The sequence below is a fragment of the Centropristis striata genome, chromosome 8 (assembly GCF_030273125.1).
Source record: "Centropristis striata isolate RG_2023a ecotype Rhode Island chromosome 8, C.striata_1.0, whole genome shotgun sequence".
Classification (NCBI taxonomy): Eukaryota; Metazoa; Chordata; class Actinopteri; order Perciformes; family Serranidae; genus Centropristis; species Centropristis striata.
The window spans coordinates 13,738,018-13,761,457 of NC_081524.1; the positions used below are offsets into that span (position 1 = coordinate 13,738,018).

General features: G+C 38.4%; 2 protein-coding genes across 2 annotated transcripts; both read left to right on the forward strand.

Annotated features, from left to right (window-relative positions):
• The first annotated feature begins 1,698 nt into the window (after nucleotides 1–1,698).
• rad54b (RAD54 homolog B) lies at nucleotides 1,699–21,557 on the forward strand. Its single transcript, XM_059340207.1, has 16 exons — nucleotides 1,699–1,836; nucleotides 2,751–2,922; nucleotides 3,031–3,208; nucleotides 9,475–9,720; nucleotides 10,785–11,084; nucleotides 11,743–11,905; nucleotides 12,475–12,700; nucleotides 12,815–12,901; nucleotides 13,559–13,679; nucleotides 14,357–14,496; nucleotides 15,229–15,519; nucleotides 16,623–16,786; nucleotides 17,447–17,708; nucleotides 18,722–18,788; nucleotides 18,910–19,107; nucleotides 20,740–21,557. The coding sequence occupies exons 2-16, from the start codon at nucleotides 2,776–2,778 to the stop codon at nucleotides 20,958–20,960; spliced, it is 2,811 nt and encodes a 936-aa protein (XP_059196190.1). The 5' UTR covers nucleotides 1,699–1,836; nucleotides 2,751–2,775; the 3' UTR covers nucleotides 20,961–21,557.
• LOC131976974 (fibrinogen silencer-binding protein) lies at nucleotides 5,774–9,184 on the forward strand. The gene is made up of 2 exons (XM_059340208.1): nucleotides 5,774–6,494; nucleotides 7,654–9,184. Exons 1-2 carry the CDS (start codon nucleotides 6,088–6,090, stop codon nucleotides 8,210–8,212), a joined length of 966 nt encoding a protein of 321 aa, XP_059196191.1. The 5' UTR covers nucleotides 5,774–6,087; the 3' UTR covers nucleotides 8,213–9,184.
• Nucleotides 21,558–23,440: the final 1,883 nt, after the last annotated feature.

A 23,440-nucleotide genomic window follows, 5' to 3' on the forward strand; every position in this document is an offset into this window, starting at 1 on the left:
AACATCAGATGACACATACTATCAGACCAGAAAAATCAAAGGGCAACCCAAACCCCTGGACTCATCCCAGTCCATTTAACATCTATGAACTTCATTTTCCGTCAGACTAGGTGGAATAAGTAAAAAATACTTATGGCAGAAATCTACAAAGAAGTCTACATGTCATTTATTGTTTTTTTTTCCCTCTTTAGAAACAAAACATGCCATGTTCTAATTTCTGTTCAAATGATACTGTAAAAAGATCAAATAAAAAAAGAATAATAAAAAAGAGCATACCATAATGTAAAAAAACCATATCATTACAAGTAAATGGGCAATAAAATATCCACACAATAGATGTGAGACATTACAGAAAATGTACTTTGTGGATCAAAAGATATATATAGAAGTATATATCAAGCAGTACATTATTAAATATTTGTTTATGATTACTGATAAATTAACATGCATTTTAATGTTGTTGTCGTCAGTGTCAATTGTGCCAATATATTTTTTTCTATTCTTTTTCTCTTTTTATAGGTTTCAGAAATATTTATTATTTAAAGTATTATGTGTGTCAAACAAATGAAGGACAGGAAATGTGCAATATTTCCCTCTTAAATTAAAGTATGCATGCATATGTTTCTGATAATGTCAAAGCAGGCAGTGGGAACAAGACTATATATTCTCCAGTATAAAATAAATAATGCATAAATAAATTTTATGTGTTTCATATTTTTATTGATGCGTATACAAAAACAACAGAGGGACATACCTATATCAGGACACATTGGTGTCTGCATTAAACATGTACACAAATTTAGATTTGTATAATTTTAAGAACAAACAATGGTCACATAAATTAAAACCTAATAAACTATACAATATTTAGATATTCAGACATAGTCTGTATAAAATGATTAAACTGACCACTTAAACACAACAGATAAAATACATAAAATAGTAAAGGAGAGAAGGGAAAGAGGAGAAAAAAAGAAAAGAAAAGAAAGGTGTGTGTGTGTGTGTGTGTGGGAGAGAGAGAGAGAGAGAGGGGGGGGGGGGGGTTACATCGTCACAAAAAAGTCCATAAATACATTTTAATAATACTATTAGAAGTATGACGTCTAATAAACATAAACACACACACACACACACACACACACTCCCATATACATATATATGTGTGTGTGTGTGTGTGTGTGTGTGTGTGTGTGTGTGTGTGTGTGTGTGTGTGTGTGTGTGTGCAAATAAATAATACATACAAATAAAGTTCAGGAGCATAAGTAAATAATACAGAAATAATAAAACAAACAAGAAAAAAAGAAAAAACTCTAAACTTAATTATAATAAAATAAAGTTGTTATTATTATTATTAATATTATTATTATTATTATTATTATTATTATTATTATTATTATTATTATTATTATTATTATTATTATTATTATTATTATTGCTTTTATAGTTGAAAATATATCAGAAATTCTGAGAGCATTTATAGTTCGTTCCTGAATGGACATTTTATTCTTCTTCTGACTATTTAAAGAGGGGAGGTGATGTCATCTTAAGAAGGAACTAGGTGTGCTCGATTTATAACTCACGGATTGACGGGCTCCGGGAATTCTATGCGGATGTGAACAGCAAACTACAGAGATCTAAGAAAACAAACGCACCCCAATCGTTTTGTCCACGGCCACTACATGGGTTCAACCAATCACGTTCTCCAAAATCATTCAGCGGGAGAACCTGAACACAATCAAGAGTTGTATGAAGAAACGCAAAACTAGTTAATTTCTCGGGGGATTTAGTGACATTTGGAGATCTTTAACAGTTTCGTCTATCCTTTAGTTCGCCCGGGTATGTATGACAAGCTGTCACACGTTATAAAACATGACATTAAAGTAGAGTTTATGCCGAGTCAGCAGTGTAAAGCGAGTGTTTGTCGCTAGCATGTAGCTAACGTTAGCTTGCTAACATGTCAGTGATGTAACAGGTTAATGTTGCTAGAGCTTCATGTGTTGAAGCATTTTAGCCGGTCACAGACTTTTCAGAGAGGTTGAAAATGGTAGAAAGCTCTCGATTAGATTGTCAACCGGCACAATATATGAGAAGATTGCGATTTATATTGCTGGCATTAGTTTTGTTTATTTTCCCAGATGATGTTGAATTTTAGTTTAAGAAACGTTAATCAGCTCATCGTCGCCACAACTGCACTGATAGATTGAGTCACCATACGTCAAGTTTTAAAGTTACTTTACATGTTTTCTTTTACTGTCTCATAAGCTTTTACTGAATACATAAAGGTACCAGAGTCAGGGGTTTCTTTGTGTATCAATCATAATTACATAAAATGGAGGAAATCTGTGTATAAGATGTATTTGGGAAGCTATAGCTAAGTCGAATTTGATGTATGTGCCTCCTGTGTCATTAAAGTGTTTAAATTGTGTGTCAAAGTCTACGATGCTCTAAACGTACAAACCGGTAGTGATGTGGTGGTAACTAAACCTTTCTGTTGTGGACACTGATGCAAATACACTGATGTACTTAAGTAGTTGAGTAAGGTGGGGATGAAACCTATAAGTCTCCCTCACACATTTGCTTGTAAATGTAGATTCAAGGGGGGGGAATGATTTCTTATTTTTTCAGAGCTTTGAAAGAGCTGTTTTTGGTCCAGTGGGTAAATTAACATGATAACAAGCTGAATATTACCCAATTAGTTGCCATATTAATTGTTGTGTTGAAAATATTTTCTTTCCGTCTTTATGATCTAGGTTATTGTAGGTTGCCAGAAGCAGAATGCGACGCTCAGGAGCTCCCAGCCAGCTCTTGGGTAATGCTGTGAAAAAGCCTCGGTTTATGCCTCCTGGAGCATCTACGTCATGTCTTGTGGCTGAATCTAAACCCCTTAGCCCTAAACTAGGTTTGGGCGATGCATTTGAAAAGGTAAATAATTCACAGCTTTAAACCGTCAGTATGCTCCTGCAGTATTGTTTACATATTTCAAAGTTCCTCAGGTTTTGAATCTCAATTTCTCATCTTCTCGTCCTGCAGGTCCAGAGAAGTCTAGCAGCACCAGCTTTGAGTAAAACAGACTATGATGTCCAGCCTAAAGCTGCCTATTCTGCTCCAGCCTTGTCAAGGGCTCTGGCTCGTGTTCTCAGTGCAGCAGAAATTAAGGAAAATAAGGCTGAGGCAGAAGATGCTAACACAGAAGAATACCGACCGGCAGGTAAGACACAAATTGTTGTGGCTGGGAGTAGTTCTGTAGAGATTATGCAACTTCAACACATTGTGATAGATGCTAGATGCAAAAAAAAGTTTTATTTTGACACATTTCAACTCAACATGCAAATATCCATCTGCAGGAAACAAGATGTATATCGCATATCAAAATGACCCATGACAATCATTTCTTAATCTTATTCATATGTGCCAGAATTGGCCCTGCTATGGTAGTGCTGCTATTATAATAATAGGCTTGGTTGTATGAAGCAGCGTTTCTGAGAGTGAGAGGAATGCATATTTACACTCACTTATACCATGTTAATATGAATAAAGTCATCCAGAAGCTGGAAAGATCATAAGTGGAAAAAGTTTGTGCTATATTTTCTTTTTTCTTAAACTCCACAGAGAGATGTTTAGTTTAGTGTTCAGTTAAATACATTTGGGCTGAAGAGATCAACAGGTTAAGGCTGTATGTTTAAAAAGATGATTAAGTAGTATGTTAGTTGCCACAGGTGTTTAGAATTGCAATTAGCCCTAGGTATTACTTATTTATACATGTTTTATTAGCTTTTTTATTCATTTTTTTTTTCGATCGATATATACTTAAAATGCTTAAGAAATACCTGAATATGCAATATAAAACAAGGTAACTTGCACATCACACTATATATTTTCTCTGTGATGTTTGTAAGCTGTAAGCCTTTATCTGTCCGCTGTGTAGAGGGAGAAAATGTAATGCTGTAAGAGTTGTAGTAGCTTTGGCATGATGCTTGGAATCCCTGTTTGCTCTTATATTTGCTACTATACTAATTTCATTATGTAGTTGATCAAACCTACAGTAATAACTTACACATTTTATCTAGACCTCAGTATACAAAAGAACCTTCTACAATCTACTCTTTCCATCTGCAATTCAGCAATAATAAAAAACAACACTTTTCACAGCAGGGACAAAGGGCTTTGCAGAACAAGATAAAATGGTTTACACGCTGAGGATTTGAGGAGTGATGTAAAAGAAAACTGTCTGCAAAAACTGCAAATCTCTGCACTTTATGTTGAGTCACAGATTCTGAGATATGAGAAACTGCTTCACAAGTAGTCTTCATGTATTCAGTCATGGAAAAAAATATTCGACCACCATTTTTCTTCAATTTCTTGGTCATGTTAATGCTTTTTACAACAAAAGATACATTTGTTTGGACAAATATAATGATAACAACAAAAATAGCTCATAAGAATTTAATTTAAGAGCTGATATTATCAATTATGTTATCATATTATCAATAAATCCATGACTGTATTAGCTGAAAACTAGTCTTACCAAGTCCACTGATGGACAATAATATCAGATGATCACATTTATGGCGCACGTTGTTCAATCCTTTCCCTGCATCTCCTGTTCAGACGCCACTTATTGTGAAACATCCATAACTGTGTTCCTCACTGCACAGGTGTAATCTAAGATTTTAAAATATTTTATAATACAATGCAAATTAAACGAGACTTTTTTGTTGATTCAGTTAACTTGTAGGATCCGAGATGTATAGTACAGTAGCTGTAACTCACCGCTGTAAGCTTAAACACAAAACTCTTGCCTCCACGTGTTCATTTTATATTGTTAAACATCAGCGACACAGGGTCGATGCTGTCATTTGTAGTCGATGTGACTACATGATAATAATGAAGCGGCGTGCAAGTTATTTAGCACAGTTGTGCTCCAGTTAAGTGTTCCTCATGTCCCTCGGATGGTGCGGTTTTTTGTTTCCTACATGAAAAACCATGTGACGCCGCCTTAAGTGACAGCGCTCTCCCGCAGTGCCAACCACTGTCCCGTCTCTGTGGCTAATAATAACACACACACACACACACACACGCGCACACAAGCTGAGGATGGATGTTAAACCAGGCGGGCTGAGGCTGAGTGACAGCAGGTCCAGCATTATGCAAATGAGCGGGGTAGTGCAGCGGCAGCGCCGGGCAGATTAGGACTGTGCTCAGGATCAGTGAGCCACCGCTGCCTCCTGCTGCAAGAGCAACTAGTGCCGCTTGTTTTCCACCCACAACACACGCGGCTCGCACTCGGCGCGGTTTCCACACGCGCCCTAAACACGTGTATCCATCATATGAATCTGTATTTCTGATTTATTTCATGCATTCAATGTAGAGTTAATTAAAAAGGTATAAGCGCTCTGCATGTGCGGACACGCGCAGCGCGCTCCCAACCCCCTCCCCCACCCAGTTAGTTAAGCCAGCGCTATAGCAAAGCGTCACTCACTTTTGGGAAATAGTCCCATGACCCGCAGTAACCTTAATACACTGTTTAAAGACTGTTTTTCTCTATTTGTAAAGGGCACAGAGCCGCTGCTGCCGTGCTTGTGTTATAATGTACACAGTGTGGCTGTGCTGTGCTGTGCTCTGTGCTGTGCTTGGTTTGGGGTTTAGAGAGACCGAGCTGTAAGTAGGTCGGGCTGGGCTTAAGCGGCTTAGCTACGTCAGCCTAAGCTGGGAGGAATTCATCCAAAGCCCTCCGCGGTAGGCGGGGGCCTAAACGAGGCTGGCCTAGTTAAGCCTGATTCTTATTGTGTGCAGCACAGCCTGTTTTTGTTGTGCAACGTGGCTGAGAGGGAACCTAGGAGTAGTGTATGAATCCATGCACATGTTAGACATGTCTTATGTTTGATTTTAGAAGAAGAATTGTAGGAAAATGAGAAATATATGGGAGAAAGAGTAGTGTGAGCTTTATCACCGAGGACCAAGAGAAGCCAGCAGCAGGGACAAAAAGAGACAGGTGGGAAGAGTGAGGAGCTTTAGTACTGACTGTGGCTGCTGAACGCTGACAGCCATAGGCCCTACTTGGTCTGTCTGAGTCCGCTATGCTATAAGATGGCATCCAGCTCTGTGTTCCTGTCCAGTATGGTGGGTAAAGCTCGCTCGTCCAACTTCACCCTCTCTGAGAAGCTGGACCTGTTGAAGCTGGTCCGTCCTCACATCCGCATCCTGGAGGAGCACACCAACAAGCATGCGGTCATCGTGGACAAGAACAAGTGCTGGGACACTGTGGCTGAGCAGTACAACGCCTTGGGAGGGGACAGACCCCATCGCACCGCTCAGGGCCTCAGGACCCTTTACAAGAGACTGAAGGAGTCAGCCAAGCAGGAAGTGATGCAGCGGAGACACGCCCAGCCAGAGTACAGAGCGAGCATCTCCGAGCCAACCAGGAGAATTATGGAGATGATCCCTCACCTGTTCCACCATGTGCCCATCCATGAAAAGGACCAGGCACTACGCAGGTACAGTGTGATATTCACCTACGAGCACAGACATCCATTTTAACACAGACCTGAAGGATTAGATAACAGCTTAGCGAGCACATACATCAATCAGTATGTATTCACGATAACTTATTCAACTGTTAGAGGAGGAAGGGAGGGAGGGGCTGAACCAGCTCCAGAGCCCAATCAGATTACTCACACTCTACATCATCAGACTCAGCAGAAAAATAGATACAGTGTGTCTTGCTCTTATTTACTGGCAGCAAAGTACTCTTTAGTAGTTTATTCATATCTGTAAGTAAATTCACATAAAAAAAGATACTCATCTCTTGTTTTCATCTTTATTAAGCTGCCAAGTTAGTTTCAGGTGAATCATCGTGTTTTCAGATCAATAACAATCACAAATTGGACCCCAAAATCAAGTCAAATTTATTTATACAGCACATTTAAAAACAACAGGAGTCAACCCTGATAATACATAATGTAATACAATAAAACAGTAATAGAGAAAAGGCAAGACCAACTTTGATTTTGATCATGTTTTATTTTTTCATTTTTAAAGTAATAGAATAGGAAGTTAGAAGAAGTAGAGTAAAACCAACAACAGATTAAAAAAGCATTAAGAGGCATCTGACAAAAGCCATGGGGCAGCCTCAAACTGAGCTACAAGCAAGCAAAAAAAGGTGGGTCTTTAAATTTGATTTAAAACTCTGTGGTCTTAATGTGGGACGGGAGCTTTTCCAGAGCCTGGGGACTGCAACAGAAAAAGCTCAGTCACCTTTGGTTTTGAGGTTTTGAGGCATTAGTGAGGGACTGAGAGGAATTGTTGTGAGGATCACCTGAGTGACCGGGGGGCAGAATATTGAGTTAGCAGGTCCGTAAAGTTTTAAACTTGCTAATTATTTAATTTATTATGTGTAATTGTGTAAAACAGCTTATCTGTGAGGTTGTAACCAGAATTGGTTTGTTATTTTTACTTTGCTGAGTCGCTTAATTTCCTCTCATCTACTCCAATTAGTCAACTGATCCTTTGATTGATTAACTTAGTGTGCATTACCACCAACAGTCACACACACACACACACACACACACACCTCACATGAACAAGATGTAGACACTTAGTTCCCCCTGTTTAACCACTCTTGTTTTGTTTTTTATCCATTTATTCCATTTGTAGATTAATATACAACAAGCACAACTCTCCTGTCGAACATCCTGGCAGCAGCTCCTCCTTGGCCGGACTCCAGGATTACTCAGCAGCTGTCCCAAGTATCCCCCATGAGGTGGTCCAGCTGGACCCTGAAGAGGATGTGAAACCACCGCCAGACCTCCCCATCCTCTCCACCACAAACACAGAGCCAGAGCTGGACGGAGGCCAGGAGCGGGAAGCGGAGCAGGACTTGGGCAGCGTCCATGACTACGAAGCATCCCTGTCTCCCGCCCCTTCCTCTGTTAACCTCCCCCTCTCCACATCGCCGCTGCCCTCACGCCACGACCTGTACCCCAACTACATCTACCCTCACCACGAGCCCGAAAGGTTTCGCCCGCTGCACCTCGCCAAAGAGGAGCACGAGTTGGTGTTGGCCAATCACAGGAAGGTCGCCATGTATCTGGAGGAGAAGCGAGAGGGGCTAAAGAGGAAACAGGACCTGGAGGAGGAACTTCTGAGAGCCAAGATCAAAGTAGAGAAACTAAGAGCTGCTCGGCTGAGACACGGACTGCCAATTCCTCTATAGCGAGCATGAACACACCCGTCTGTGTCCAGTGTTAGAAAGGGAGAGGAGCTTCGAGTACGTAGAAGAAGCTCAGGAGCAATCACACTCATCAGTTTCATGTTGGAAAGCTGTTTTAGAGCTTGAATTTTCTTTTGGAAACATAGTGCCTCGTGCAGACACTTAAAGCCTGTTTGCATATTGCAGGATAAGGCTGACTTGTGTTGCCATCAGTCTGTATTTTGCGTGTCCGTGTTAAACTTGTATCATCTGTCTTGTAGGTTTTTGACATAAGCAGTAAGAAAACTTGTAAATGTTCACAATACAAACGCTGTGCCAGGTTAAAACAAAGGTTAAATAATGTGAAAGATCAGCTTTTGGAAGGTAATTTTGGTAATGGATATTCATGATAGTGCTTTTCCTGCCTAAATCTGCCACTAATATGCATCGATGGGAATTTTAGCATCGTGTTAACAGCATTTACTGTCATGATACTGGAGTGAGTCTGCCCCAAACACATCAGGGCAAATTTTTAACACTCTGTCCATTCTTTATAAAGAATATTTCCACTTGATGTGATGTGAAGAACTAAAAAGGCATTTCTTTGTAGCACTTTTAGGTAACCTCACTAGGGGCCTTTATTCAAAATTCTGTAGTTTAGAAGTGAAAAAGAAGCACTCCAAACACAAAACATGTTAAGAAACCAAGGATTGAAGCACATATTAAACTGCCGAAGGCCTTAAACACAAGATGTAAATGATGACAAATCCTGTTCTGTGAAGTGCTGATTTTACATCAAAGTGAGAGAAGTCAGAAACTCTCTGAATTGCTGAATTGATGGCCAGTTACATGATCAAAAGAAGGGAGATGTGGAATCGGTATTGCGATGTTATTTAAATGTGTTTATTAATGCAGCATTGATTGTATTGTAATGTTGGTAAATGAGTGTTGTCAGTTTCTTTTACACTTTGTATATATGTTTACTTGTTTCTATTAAAAAAGTAAGGTTAAAATGCTAATGGTTTTGTGTTTTTTACACGTCAAACAAGCATCTGCTCCTATGATTTCATCCTTTCTTAAGGAAGAGGATTTTTCTTATATGGGATGTTTTCATTGACCGTTTATTCTAACAATGACTCAAGATTTCAGGCATTTAAATCTGCCTACATATGAAGGTCTGGTTATGATGTGTAGACTTTGGGCAACAGTGACCTCTGCTGGTGAAGCCTGTCTTGGCTATTTCTGATGTTTTTTCACAATGCTGTATGTGTGTGTTTGTGTTCCAGGAGCGAATGGTTGCCCTCAGATGGCTTCTTGGTCCTCACAACCCCCTCAGTCTCCAGCTGTGGGGTCAGTCTGTGTATCTGGAGCTGCAGACTCAGGCTGCAGTCAGGACGGAGCGCGTTACTTCAGTGTGATGTGGTGTAAAGCCAGTAAGAAGAAACACAAGCGCTGGGAGGGCGATGCAGTCCTGATAACAAGGGGACGCACAGCCACGCTGAAAGATATGGAGGGCAAGGACATTGGAAAGGGTGAGACAGAGGCACCCCAATTAGTCATCTATTAATTGTCATGTTTAGTCTTAATGCAGCCTACATAGTAGAGGTGTGAATTAGCAGAGGCCACACAACACGATTTTATCCCAATACTTGAGTCACGATACAATATTATTGTGATTTTAAGCATTTTGCGATATGGTGAGTGTTGCAATACAGTATATTGCGATTTTTAATTGCATTTTGTGTCCACAAAATTAAATTCAATCAAGAATTGTTTTGTCAAATCAGAAAAAAATCTCTGTCTATTCATCTCACCTGTGACTTGTGGGAACCCAGAGATTCTATTTTCATTGAGATCGCATGATGTCAGAGGTCACATGACGCTTAAAAAATTACCATGAAACATCAAAAAATAGCCTAACTTCGCAGCATTATTTCGACAACTTCCCAACATGACATCCTGACGCACATGTTACCTATAGATTCCTTAGATCAGTTTCATATGATACCAGATCTCCAGAAAATACTGACGGCCTGGTAAGGCTGAATATCGATACTTGGCGGCCATGAATGGATATGATATGGCCACGCAAAATATCACGATACTATGCTGTATTGATTTTTTCCCCCACCTCTACTACATTGCCTGTGACAATGAAACAAATGTTAACCCATTGACGCCTAAAACGCCTGTAAAACCTCTGGGCGATTTTAAAATAAGCCTCTAAAACCTGAAGTTTTTCTGGAAATTCAACAGAAGTGTCAACGCTTCTACGGTACTAAATAATAGATTTTCAGCCTCTATAGCAGATAGAAATGAAATTCAAAAAGTATTTGAGAGCTTATAGAAATACTACAAAACGATGTATCCGCTTTCCAGGCTTCAATGGGTTAAGCACAACTTACTTACTGTATAGTAGTAACTTAATACCAAGACTTCTGTTAGGAAACATCAAGGTTGGTGTGTTACAACTGTAACTCCTTCGATCTGAAGTGTGCTCTGTTGCACATGTGACCACACATTATACAATCCCAGGGGTTCATTGGGTATACTTATACTTGTGTGTGTGTGTGTGTGTGTGTGTGTGTGTGTGTAGGAAGTGGCTATAAAGTGTCCATGCTGGCCTCCCTGTCCGAGGGAGAGACCCTGATGATTGGAGGAAAGGAGGTGGAGGTGATGGGACTCATTTCTGCTGAGGACTTCGCCAAGGGACGTTGTTTCCAAGAGGTCCAAGTAGAAACAGAGGAGCCGCCCTCAAAGTCAGCTCCGCCTCCCTGTCGTCGCTTGTCGTCCAAACCTTTCTGCCCCCCAACACTGTTGGGGACCGGAGACCATCCAGGATCCAAACCAGAGGAGGAACAAACCTGCAGACCTCGCCATGACACGCTGGCTCCAGGTGTGTAGACTAATAACACAAACTCTTAATGATATATGAAACGCGGCTGCTCGCCTCTTAACTGGAGTTCGTAAGAGGGAGCACATAACTCCCATCCTGGCCTCCCTCCACTGGCTGCCTGTGCATTTTAGAGTCCATTTTAAGATTCTTTTATTTGTTTTAAAATCTTTAAATGGTCTTACCTCTCTGAGCTCCTCCACCCCTACGCTCCAGCTCGGTGCCTCAGGTCAGCTGATCTGCTGCTCCTGGAGGTACCGAGGTCTAAACGGAGCTCAGAGGGGACAGAGCTTTCTCTGTTGCAGCCTCCAAACTATGGAATGAGCTGCCTTTGCACATCAGACAGGCCTAGTGTTTTATGGTTTGCTTTTATTTATTGTTTTTTAAATTGTCTTATAAAAAGCAATGAATCTGTTTATTTTAGTGTTTTTTTCCCCTGTTTTATTTATTTTATTGTCTCTTGTTCTGTTTGTTTATGTACAGCACTTTGTTGCGGCTGTGGTTGTTTTAAAGTGCTTTACAAATAAAGTTGAGTTGAGTTGAGATATGGTGTTTTTGACACTTTTTGGTACTTTTTGCTGTGTTAGAAGACTCACATTCTTTATATACAAACATTGTGCATATGCATACTCAGGGTCTATGGCTCTTTTTTTTTTTGCAGGCGCACTTGTGATGCCTCGACCCTCTGCTAACCACCAGTGGTCTAACAACAAGTCAGGGCTTCCTGTTGTTGACGTTGTTCTTGACCCGTACCTGACTACTCACCTGCGGCCGCACCAGAGGGACGGCCTGCTCTTCCTCTATGAGTGTGTCATGGGCATGAGGTAACATCAAATGCTGTAATGTCGAATGTCATTTAAGTCTCTATTTAATAAATAAACAATAAACAATAAAATATGGAAATTAAATTAACAAATCTGTCTATGAAATAAATCCTGAAATATAAAAAAATAGGCAATGAATATATCAGTTATATATAAATATATTATTAAATATAAATATATAAATGAGTCAATATAGTTCAATAAGCATAGCATTTTTAAAAAGGACTTTTAATTCAGAATTCCACATTTATTTATTTTAGGGGACTTTTATTTTCCAAATTCACATTTCTTTCTCAGCTCTTATTATTTTCATCTTTTTTATTGCTAGTTCTTTGAAAAACGTCTTTTGAAAAAAGAGGCTTTTTACATACATATAAATATAATATAAATGTATTTATATCCTAATTTATTCATTTCAGGATTTATTTCATAGCAATATATATTCGTTTATAGGCAACCATTTATGTATGTATTTACTATTTAAATTATATTCCATAGTTTAAAGACATGAACCTGCTGTCAGGACTAATAATGGATCATATAGATGTGTTTTACTGCGTGTGCTTCAGAGCTGTGGGTCGCTACGGGGCTATCCTGGCTGATGAGATGGGTCTGGGGAAGACCCTCCAGAGTGTGGCGCTGTCCTGGACGCTGCTTAAACAAGGACCGTACGGTGGGAGACCAGTTGCTAAGCGTGTCCTTGTGGTCACTCCTGGCAGCTTAGTGCACAACTGGGGTGCAGAATTTAACAAGTGGCTCGGCCGTGAGAGGATCAGCGTTTTCACTGTGGATCAGGTGAGGAGGGCAAAGGAAATCCTTCCCACCAGATAGACTCTTTACAAGGATCTCAAGCTCTAATCTTACATGTATTAAATTATTAATATACATTATTTGTTGCTATATCTGTAGGACCACAGGATAGAGCAGTTTGTGTTATCCCCTCTGCACAGTGTTCTTGTGATCAGCTACGAAATGCTGCTGCGCTGCCTGGAGCAGGTATGATCATCTGGTGTTTTACTGCAATGTGTGCATGTTACAAATAAACCATCCTATGTTTTTGTTCTGTTATAGTTAATTTGTTTTATTTTTATTTTAGTGAGTATTTGCCCTATTCCACATGGGTTTACAAGCCACCACTATTTTTCATCATCTTCTGGTCTTGTGGAAAAGGGAAAAGAAACAAAAGCAGACACAAAAGCAATACTACACAGAACTACTAAATATCTACACATTCTCTTTGTAAAGAGCTTTTTTCCTCTTCTCCCAGGCTGTCTCAGATAACCAGCTATTTTATATGTTTCATATGTGAAAAGCCATTTCTGTCTTCGTGCATCATCCATATTACATCCATATACAACATCGATATCTATTTTTATCTTACCAAACAGAACATTAGACATGGGACCAATCTGCTTTCCTTCTTCTAGATTAACATACTTTCCAGTTTCAAAGGTCATTGGGAAAATACCACATCTACACTGAGCGCAGAGAGATCTTTGCTTTTTAGACAAATTATATGCAACCCTATCCTCTAAACCACATTCGGTTTTTAGCATTGTAAATATATAATCTATCTATATATCGTCAGCCCACAGCCCTTTGTACTTGGCAAACACAGATTCTCTAGACAAACTTATGTTCTTGTGTTTTCAGGTCCAGAAGGTGGAGTTTGGTCTCGTGATTTGTGATGAGGGCCACAGATTAAAGAACAGCAGCATCAAAACGTCCTCAGCCCTCAGCAGCCTGAGCTGTAATCGCAGAGTCATACTAACAGGTAAAAGGAGATGAAGGAAATCTTTGAGGTGTGTCTGACTAACAACTATCATTTTTATTTTTTTAATTTTTTATTTTTTTTATTGAACATTTTAACAAACATTTTGCATACCTCTGGTTTACATAAATCAAACCCCTCCAATAATACATCTTCAGATTACACTTGCCATCTTTCATCTTGGATCAGATATAAATTAACTTTACATTTTTATTCACTCCAATAAAATTGTGCAACTGAAATAGTAGTCATCCAAAAAATATGACTAATCAAACAGCATTTTGTTCCAGTGTAGCAAAATTTTAGAAATAAAAATAAGCAAAAAAAACATAACTTTTCAACTTCTGTAGCTATGAACCAGGGTACTTTTCCTTCTAATGATGGTCATCTCAGATAAAGTCAGATCTAATTGGTTTTATGTACTCTACCCAATTTTTCCATATTCTTTTAAATCTGTCCTCCTCCAGTCTCACGAAGAAAGTTAATTTTTCCATCACATAAATATTATGTATAACCTCAATCTTAGGTTCCTCCTTTCTCATCCACTTTCTGGTAATTGCTTTTTTGCTTGCAATAAACATTATTTTATACATGTGTTTGTCTCCTGATCTTGCAAAGTCAATGTCTCAACGATAATTTTTTGTACAAGTTTTATAATGTGTTGTGTTTGTGTTTTAAAGGCACCCCGGTGCAGAACGACCTGCAGGAGTTCTATGCTATTATAGAGTTTGTTAACCCGGGGATTCTCGGGTCGTCCACTGCATATCGGAAAGTATACGAGGAGCCAATTCTTCGCTCCAGACAGCCGTCCTGCACAGAGGTAGTGCTACCTCTGATCCTCTTGCTTCCTCCTTTCTTTTTTTTGAACAATGTTTTTATTAATTTTCAATAAGAACATACAAAACACATCAACACTCACCACACTAGCCACATAATGAAAAGCAGGCAGACCCCGCTGAACACAAAAAATAAATTAAATAAAATTAATACAAATTAAAATAAAATAAAAAAGTGTGTGAATATAAAATAACAATTACAACAAATAATAATATTTTTTTTTTTAAATAAAAAAATTGTTACACTCATTATGCTTATAGATAAATATAATCTACTGTTGCTTGAGAAAGTCCATTAAGGGTGTCCACACCTCTTCAAATTCTTGCACTTTACCCTTAATTACATAGGTTAGCTTTTCTAATGTAACACACATTGCCATTTCTCTAATCCAAGATTGTGTAGAAGATACTTCAGTCTCTCTCCAAGACAATGCAACCATCCTCCTCCAGTCTTACACTTAGAATGAACAGAAAAGCAATCAGGGTATATCCCTAAAATACAAAGTGTTGCTATGCAAGGTACCTTAATACCTGTGATAATTCTTAGTGTGGACTACCCTTTTCCAAAAATCTACCAGTTTAGGACATTCCTATACACAATGGATTAAAGTACCTTTCTCAGCCATACACTTGCTTCCTCCTTTCTAGGTAGTAACTTGTATATTTACAACTTTGTTCAATATTAAATCTGATCTCATATCTGTCTCTGCCAACAGGAGGAAAGTGTTTTGGGAGAAGAGCGAGCAGCAGAGCTCTCTCGCCTCACTGGCATGTTCATCCTGAGACGGACACAAGAGATCATCAACCGCTACCTGCCCCCTCGGCTCGACTGGACGCTGTTCTGCGACCCGTCCCCTCTGCAACGAGAGCTGTACAAGCATCTCCTCTGCCACAGAGTCTTCAGAGCCTGCCTTCAGGGCTCCATGCAGAGCCACACACACCTGGCCTGCATCACTGCACTGAAGAAGCTCTGCAACCACCCGGGTCTGCTCCACGCCACGGTCAAGGTGAACTTCTTTCTTTGTCCTCTCTTTTTTTTAATTTTTATTGTTGTTTGCACTTAAAGAACATACAATCATAAAGAAAGAACAGTACAAGAAACGGTTAAAGAAAATGCAGGAAAGATCAAAAAGCCCAAAGGGCTTATATATGCGACCCTCCCTCTTAAACCTGTAAGTAACTATACTTTACTTAAATTAATAGCCAGATGAAAATAAAATATACAAACAAAATATAAACAAAAACAAATAATACAAAGGTGTTAAACATCTATTGGGATTTTTTGAGCTTGGTCTTAAACGTACAGTACAGGCCAAAAGTTTGGACACGCACCTTCTCATTAAATGCGTTTTCTTTATTTTCATGACTATTTACATTGTAGATTCTCACTGAAGGCATCAAAACTATGAAAGAACACATATGGAATTATGTACTTAACAAAAAAGTGTGAAATAACTGAAAACATGTCTTGTATTTTAGATTCCTCAAAGTAACCACCCTTTGCTTACTAGAATTAATAGTGTTACTTACTGTTCATTAATAGTTTTGATGAATTTACAATGTCAATAGTCATGAAAATAAAGAAAACACATTGAATGAGAAGGTGTGTCCAAACTTTTGGCCTGTACTGTATGTAAAGAGGAACATGATTCTGTTAGATGTTTTATGTCATTCCACAGCACCTTGATAACAAATGAGAATTTGGCAACAGAGGTCCTACAGAAAGGAATATGTAAATCATTCTTTCTTATTGTAAGATGTGCATGATAATGAGAATTAAACTCAAAGTAACTATGAAAAAAGTTAGGTAAAGATGCAGGAAGGCAAATGACTTTATACATAAGAACCTATGTTTGATACTTATTGATCTCATAAATTGTAAGTAGTTGCAATTGTTTAAATAATGGTTTAGTTGGGGCTAAATAAGAAGAGTTAGTGGCAATTCTTACAAAGGATTTCTGAAATCTATGAATTGCCTGTAAATAACACATTGATCTGCCTCATGTTGTTGTGTTTATTGATTGGACTCTGGGCATCAGTTCTGTGGCCAAAGAAGTCTGTACTTGTGTTGGTTGACGATCAGTAACTGTAAGTATGTTATGTTCTCCAGGAGAGAGCAGAGCGGGAGTCACTGGAGGACTCTTTATACGATGGCCTGGCTGAGCTCTTCCCAGAGTCCTACTCCTCAGGTGGATTCGATACTGCTGACTCTGGAAAGCTTCTGGTGCTGTCAGACCTGCTGGCCGCCATCCGACAACTCAGCCCTTCAGACAGGTGTGTGCGTGTTTGAATTAGCATGTACACTACTGGTCAAAAGTTTTAGAACACACCAACTTTTCCAGAATTTAATTGAAAATGATGCAGTTTTAATGTCTCGGTGTACTCTGAAATGAATGCACATTTGCAACATTTAATATTCCTTATTGAGCATGATAGTGTTTTGAAAGTAAAAAAAAGATTCAAAATCACATTTTATGTTGGACTAAACGACTAAAAAGAGACACAAAATGACCAAAAAAAGACACAAAATGACAAAAAAAGACACCAAAAGACACGACATGACTAAAAAAAGACACAAAATGACCAAAAAAAGACACAAAATGACTTACAAAGACATGAAAATAATTCAAAAATGGACAAAATAGCCCAAGACTCCATAGAGTTAAGTTGTTAACCCACTTCTTGTTCCCTGAAAAAGGCCTACTTGTATAATTCTGAAATGTACATTATTTTTCAGTTTTGGTTAAGCTTACCTTTTTTTATTTACCTCTGGCAGTTCACCACTTACCTTTGTACCCTTCCAAGCTGTTCATTTGACTTGAACTGCTTGAATTTCAATTAAAAACTGGAAAAATTGGGGTGTTCTAAAACTTTTGACCGGTAGTGTATGTATTTTGGTTCATATATACTGACAGAGTATGTGTTCCCCTGCAGGGTGGTCGTAGTGTCCAACTACACTCAGACACTTGACCTGCTCCAGGACATGTGTGTCCACCTGGGCTACACCTTCTGCCGGCTTGATGGACACACGCCCACCAGCCAGAGACAGAGGCTAGTCGACGCTTTTAACAGTCCCTACTCTCAGAACTTCCTGTTTCTGCTGAGCTCCAAAGCAGGAGGCGTGGGGCTTAATCTGGTGGGGGCTTCCCACCTGGTGCTGTATGATATTGACTGGAACCCTGCCAACGACATTCAGGTAAGACACACACAGACATGTAGAGAAGTCTGTAACACGTTTGGGTAGCGCTTTATATTAAGGTCCTTGTAATAACCATTGATTAACAAGTAATAAGGCCCTTGTAAGTCCTTACAAGATGCTTATTAACATTATTGTGTGTTTATAAGCTTATATAAGTGTTAATAATGGCATTACAAACAATAATGGCATTACTTTATTGTTCATCTATTATAAGTTAACTATAAGTTAACTATGCTTTTTGCAACTACCGGATCTAAAGCGAGAACAATGCCTTATTACTTGTTAATTAATGGTTATTAAGGACCTTATTATAAAGCGTTACCCATGTTTGTTTCTGGGCTCTTTCACACACACACACACACACACACACACACACACACACACACACACACACACACACACACACACATATTATGGGTGCTTTAACTCCTGACTCCTCTATTTGATTTTGTTCAAACAAACTCTGCTGCACTTATGCGTGAGGTTTCTTTAGTAAGGCAGTTGTGAAAGCTGTCAATCGAACTCTGCTGTTGACTAAACAAGCGTACTGAGAGTGTCTGAAAGAGAAAATGTGTAAACTGTTTACTTTTCAGGTCAAATCTGGTGTTTTGTTTTGTTAAAAAAGTAACAAGTATATTTGTTACTTATTTTTAATTCATTCATCTTCACTTAAATTTTTAACATAGCTTGCCTTCTCTGTTTTCTGTTTATTTATTTTTTATTTAGTTATAATTATCATTGTTGTTATGTATGTAGATGCACATGATGTCTGTTTGTCAGGCTGTGAAGTTCTTTTTATTACCTGACACAACAGGTGAATGTATAATTAAAGTGTTCGAAAGTGACGAACGATGGATCTTTTTTTGTTGTTGTCTGTTTGTTTGCAAACCAAACTAACTGAACGACAGGTGTGAAATCAATCTCACTCATATACATACATATCCACTAGATGGTGCTGTGCACATTTGTAATATTCTCCCCTGCAACTTTTCTTTTTCTGCTGTGTTCAGGCTATGGCTCGGGTGTGGAGAGATGGCCAGAAGAAGACAGTGCACATCTATCGTCTCCTCACTGCAGGTCAGAAAACACACACACACACACACACACACACACACACACACACACACACACACTCACTCACACTCCAGCATTTCACAAAACAAACCAATGTGAAGATGTGTGTGTTGCTTCCTCACAGGCACCATTGAGGAGCGTATATTCCAGAGACAGGTGTCAAAACAGGGGCTGTCTGGGACCGTGGTTGACCTCGGTAAAAAGGCCGAGCACACCAGCTTTTCCACCAGTGAACTGCGAGATCTTTTTAGCCTGACAGAAACGCCGTCTCTAACACACGACCTGCTGAACTGCAGCTGCAGCATGGATGGCTCGGTCCAGGGTAGGTGATGCCCTGCACCACTTGTAGAATGGAAATTATTCTAAAGTATACATTTGAGGTACTCTACTTGAGTAATTCCCTTTTATGTAACGACATACACTACCGGTCAAAAGTTTTAGAACACCCCAATTTTTCCAGTTTTTTATTGAAATTCAAGCAGTTCAAGTCAAATGAACAGCTTGAAAGGGTACAAAGGTAAGTGGTGAACTGCCAGAGGTAAATAAAAAAAGGTAAGCTTAACCAAAACTGAAAGATAATGTACATTTCAGAATTATACAAGTAGGCCTTTTTCAGGGAACAAGAAATGGGTTAACAACTTAACTCTATGGAGTCTTGGGCTATTTTGTCAATTTTTTTTATTCTTTTCATGTCTTTGTAAGTCATTTTGTGTCTTTTGTGTCGTTTTTTTTAGTCATTTTGTGTCTTTATGTGTCTTTTTTTGTCATTTTGTGTCTTTTTTTTGGTCATTTTGTGTCTTTTTTTAGTCCTTTAGTCCAACATAAAATGTGATTTTGAATCTTTCTTTAACTTTCAAAACACTATCATGCTCAATAAAGAATTTTAAATGTTGCAAATGTGCATTAATTTCAGAGTACACTGAGACATTAAACTGCATCATTTTCAGTTAAATTCTGGAAAAGTTGGTGTTTTCTAAAACTTTTGACCAGTAGTGTACTTTCCACTAGATCTCACTGGCAAATATTCCACATTAGTGATTTCTTCCAGTATTTTTGTCTGACAACTATAGTTACTAGTTACTTTATTTTTCATTTATTTTTTATTTTAAGTTTAGTTGTTTGATTACTTGTGGGCATTTCTTAGTGGATTTAAAAAAAAAAGTTACAATAAGTGCTCAGTGCAAATCTACTTAAGCATGCAGATACAATGCAGACTGTAAAAATGTTAAATAAATGTTCACTTAGTTCAGCTATGTTGTGTCTCATTTGTTATTATTGTTAAATTGTTGTATTTTGTCAAGTGCAAAAACAACAACATGATATGGGCATTATATATTGATCAGTGGCTGCCCTGCTCTCCAAATAACGGCATCAGCCATTGAAAAACCCGTATTAGTGAACCACTACTCTGGGTGCAGGACCTTTACTTGTGTAGGTGAAGCCTTAATTTGACGCTCGTACCACTCTTCCCCGTGTCCACATCCAATAAATCCACAGAGACCAGCCGGTTAACTTGAATGTTTACTCAGAAAAATGCAGGAAAAATACAAAATATAAAATGTCACAAAATGAAAATAAAAATCGCGTCCTATACACGAAATTAGAAAGTAGTGGAGAGAGATAGAGAGGAGAGAGGTCAAAAAACTATAGGGCTCCACTCCCCGCTTGTCCTGACTGACCACAAATCACATTACCTACCAAATTAACATTACCAAACATTCGCGAGAGTGACATATTAAAGGTACAGTCTTCACAAAACAAAAATATATCTATCCACATATATTGTAAATATCAAAACATGTACATATTGTAAACATTATCATTATTATTTCTTATGAACTTCAATTATTCTGTTAACAACAAAAAACTGCATTTAGGCTCCTACAACTTGGAATTAAGTATTTCCACATTAGGTTATTGCTGCTTTTACTGAAGTATTTTTCTTCATCCTCAGCTGTCGTGGAGGAAGAGGAGCAGATTTCTGACAGGCCGTGTCAGCTCGGCCGCCAAGGTGTCAGCGGAGCGGCGCAGCAGAAACACCTCAGCATGTCTGAACTGATGCAGTGGAGACACTTCTCTGGTGACACACACACCTTCTCAGACCTTTACCTTGATCACGCACGAAACCACATCACCTTCGCCTTCCAGACCACCATGTCTCACACAGCTCCATAAACAAACACACACACACACACACACACTCACACACACACTTCTACCTGTTTATACTCAGGCTCTCTGCGCTTTGTCAGCAGCTTGGCTACATCATATGACTAAACACTCAACAGTGCTGCCAACAACAACAATAACTGACGTTCGTGAGATTCTGTGTCTTGTCTTCAAGGTTTCCTTTATTTATTCAAAGAAATTTACTGTAAAACATCATTAGTCTATGTAATAAACTGGCTTTTAAAGAGTTGATCATTAACTGTTGACTGAATAAACTAAACTGAATTCTTCCTGAGGGAAGATGCTTGTTTTAATGAGCGAGAGTCAAAGTGTTATCTTTGGTAAAAGGTATCTTTTAAATCCACATACTATATAATGAGATTGTATTGAGGGGTTCTCATGTGTCCATCTAGAGTAAATATACTCTGAATTAGAAGATTTATGTTGTTCTGAGACATATCTAGGGGACAGACTGGGTGGTATGGAGAGAATGTGTAAACAACCATCCATAGAAGAGAATCTAGTTTATGGCTGTCCCTGCACTGACTCTGTAACCTTGAGCCTTAATGCCTTGATAGAAGAATAAAGGCAACCTAAAGGCAAGTCTTTCGCCTGAATTTTTGGGCCGTGGTCCGATCTGCTCAGTCTGTTATTTTGCACAACGCTTGTCTGTTCATGCTCTCCAACACAAAGCTGCTGCGTGGGAGTTAGGTGGTTGTGTGTGCGCCCTGAATCCACATATGATTTGTGTTCTGGTCTGTCACATTGACTGAGCTCCAATACAAAGCGTCTTTGCATAAAGAGGGTAATTACTATTTATTTTGTGCTCCCCACTCTGCGTGATTGTTAGGCAACTTTGTTGTGTAATAAATGGGTCTTTGGGATGTTCAGCTTTCCCTTTTATGCATATGACAGTTGTCACTCCGTGGCCTGTCAGTGCAAGTGGCGTTATAGAGGGATCGTGGCGATTATGCAGACACCTGCTGTTTCTCTGTGACCACAGCGTGAGTTTAAATTGTTGGTGCAAGTCCAATGCCAGAACTCAAACATATTACATATATTTATTGTGTAGCCTGTGGAATCCAATGTAACTCTAAAGCTTATCAGTTTGGCATAGTTAAACTAGACGAGCACCTTTTTGTCCAGTTCAATCAGAGCAAGGTTATAATAGTTTTGGATTTTTCATTATTTTTAGTTTTGATTTTGTTGTGAATTTTTGTTTTCAAATTCAGTTAGTTTTAGTTAGTTTTTAGAGTGAGTTTTCTAGTTTTAGTTTAGTTTTTATTTTTTGAAAATGCTTAGTTTTAGTTTAGTTTTTATTAGTTTTAGTGTTAGTTTTAGTTTTTTTGTAATGGTCTATGTGTTGAGTGCCAGATTCAAAGAGGTCATAATAAATGTTTCCTTTATTTCCTTTGGTTTATCATCTCAGCCCCAATAAGGTTATTAACTCTTACAGTTCTGGGTGTTTTGAATTTTGTTTCGAGTGTAAACATCCCAGTCTCAGTAAACATATTTACCATGTGTTGCATGTTCAAATAGAAACACTGAATTATGAATGAAAAAAGTTGACAAAAATGAAAACTAAGGACATTTACACTATAATTTTAGTTAGTTTTAGTTAGTTTTGTAACCACACAATACAGTTTCAGTTATCGTTTTTTTAAAAACTTGAAAATCTTTTTTCAATTCTAGTTTCCGTTATTTCGTTAGTTTTCGTTAACTATAATAACCTTGAATCAGAGTCTGGTTTGTTTTCTCTCCTGGTGCTATTAGTTTGGGCATGCATGAACAAAGTTATCACACCTTTTAAGGGGTTGGGATAATTCTCCAATGTAATCCAACTTTGTTTTGACCACACTACCAGAATTTTAAGAGTCACTATAATTACTAGCATAATATTTTTTTAATTTTTTTAAATTTATATTCATAAATAAACACGTTATATATATATATTCATATTATTTATAATGCCATTTTATGTATAAAAAACTGACCTATTGTTATTGTGATTCCAGTCCTGTCAACTCCTGTTACTTTTTTTTTCGTGTCCCTTCAAAATGATGTGATGAACTTGGAAATTGACTCCCATGCCACATGATTCCTAAAAAATGTCAGCCTCTTGTGTGATGCTTTACAGTATTTTTCAAAGAAGTGCATTCAACATTCTGCTGGGATAGTTTTGCCCGGTGTATTTCCTAGTTAATTAGTACAGTTTGCTTTCACAGTGAATAAATGTAAGTGGACCAAATTTAAAAAAGTTTTTCCTGTAATTGGGCCGGATACCTTTCACAGTGCAATTGAACGTACTTGGGTTCGTTATGAACAGTCGGAGACCGCTTGTTTGGTCCGCACCAGAGTAAGATTGGAGTGTTCACAAGCTACCAAACAAACCATAACAAGGATTAAACCAGCCATGAGTCTGATTGAAATGGACTAAACTTCGAGTCAACAGCCAGCTCAAGCAGTTGAGGTATTTCAGTCTGGAC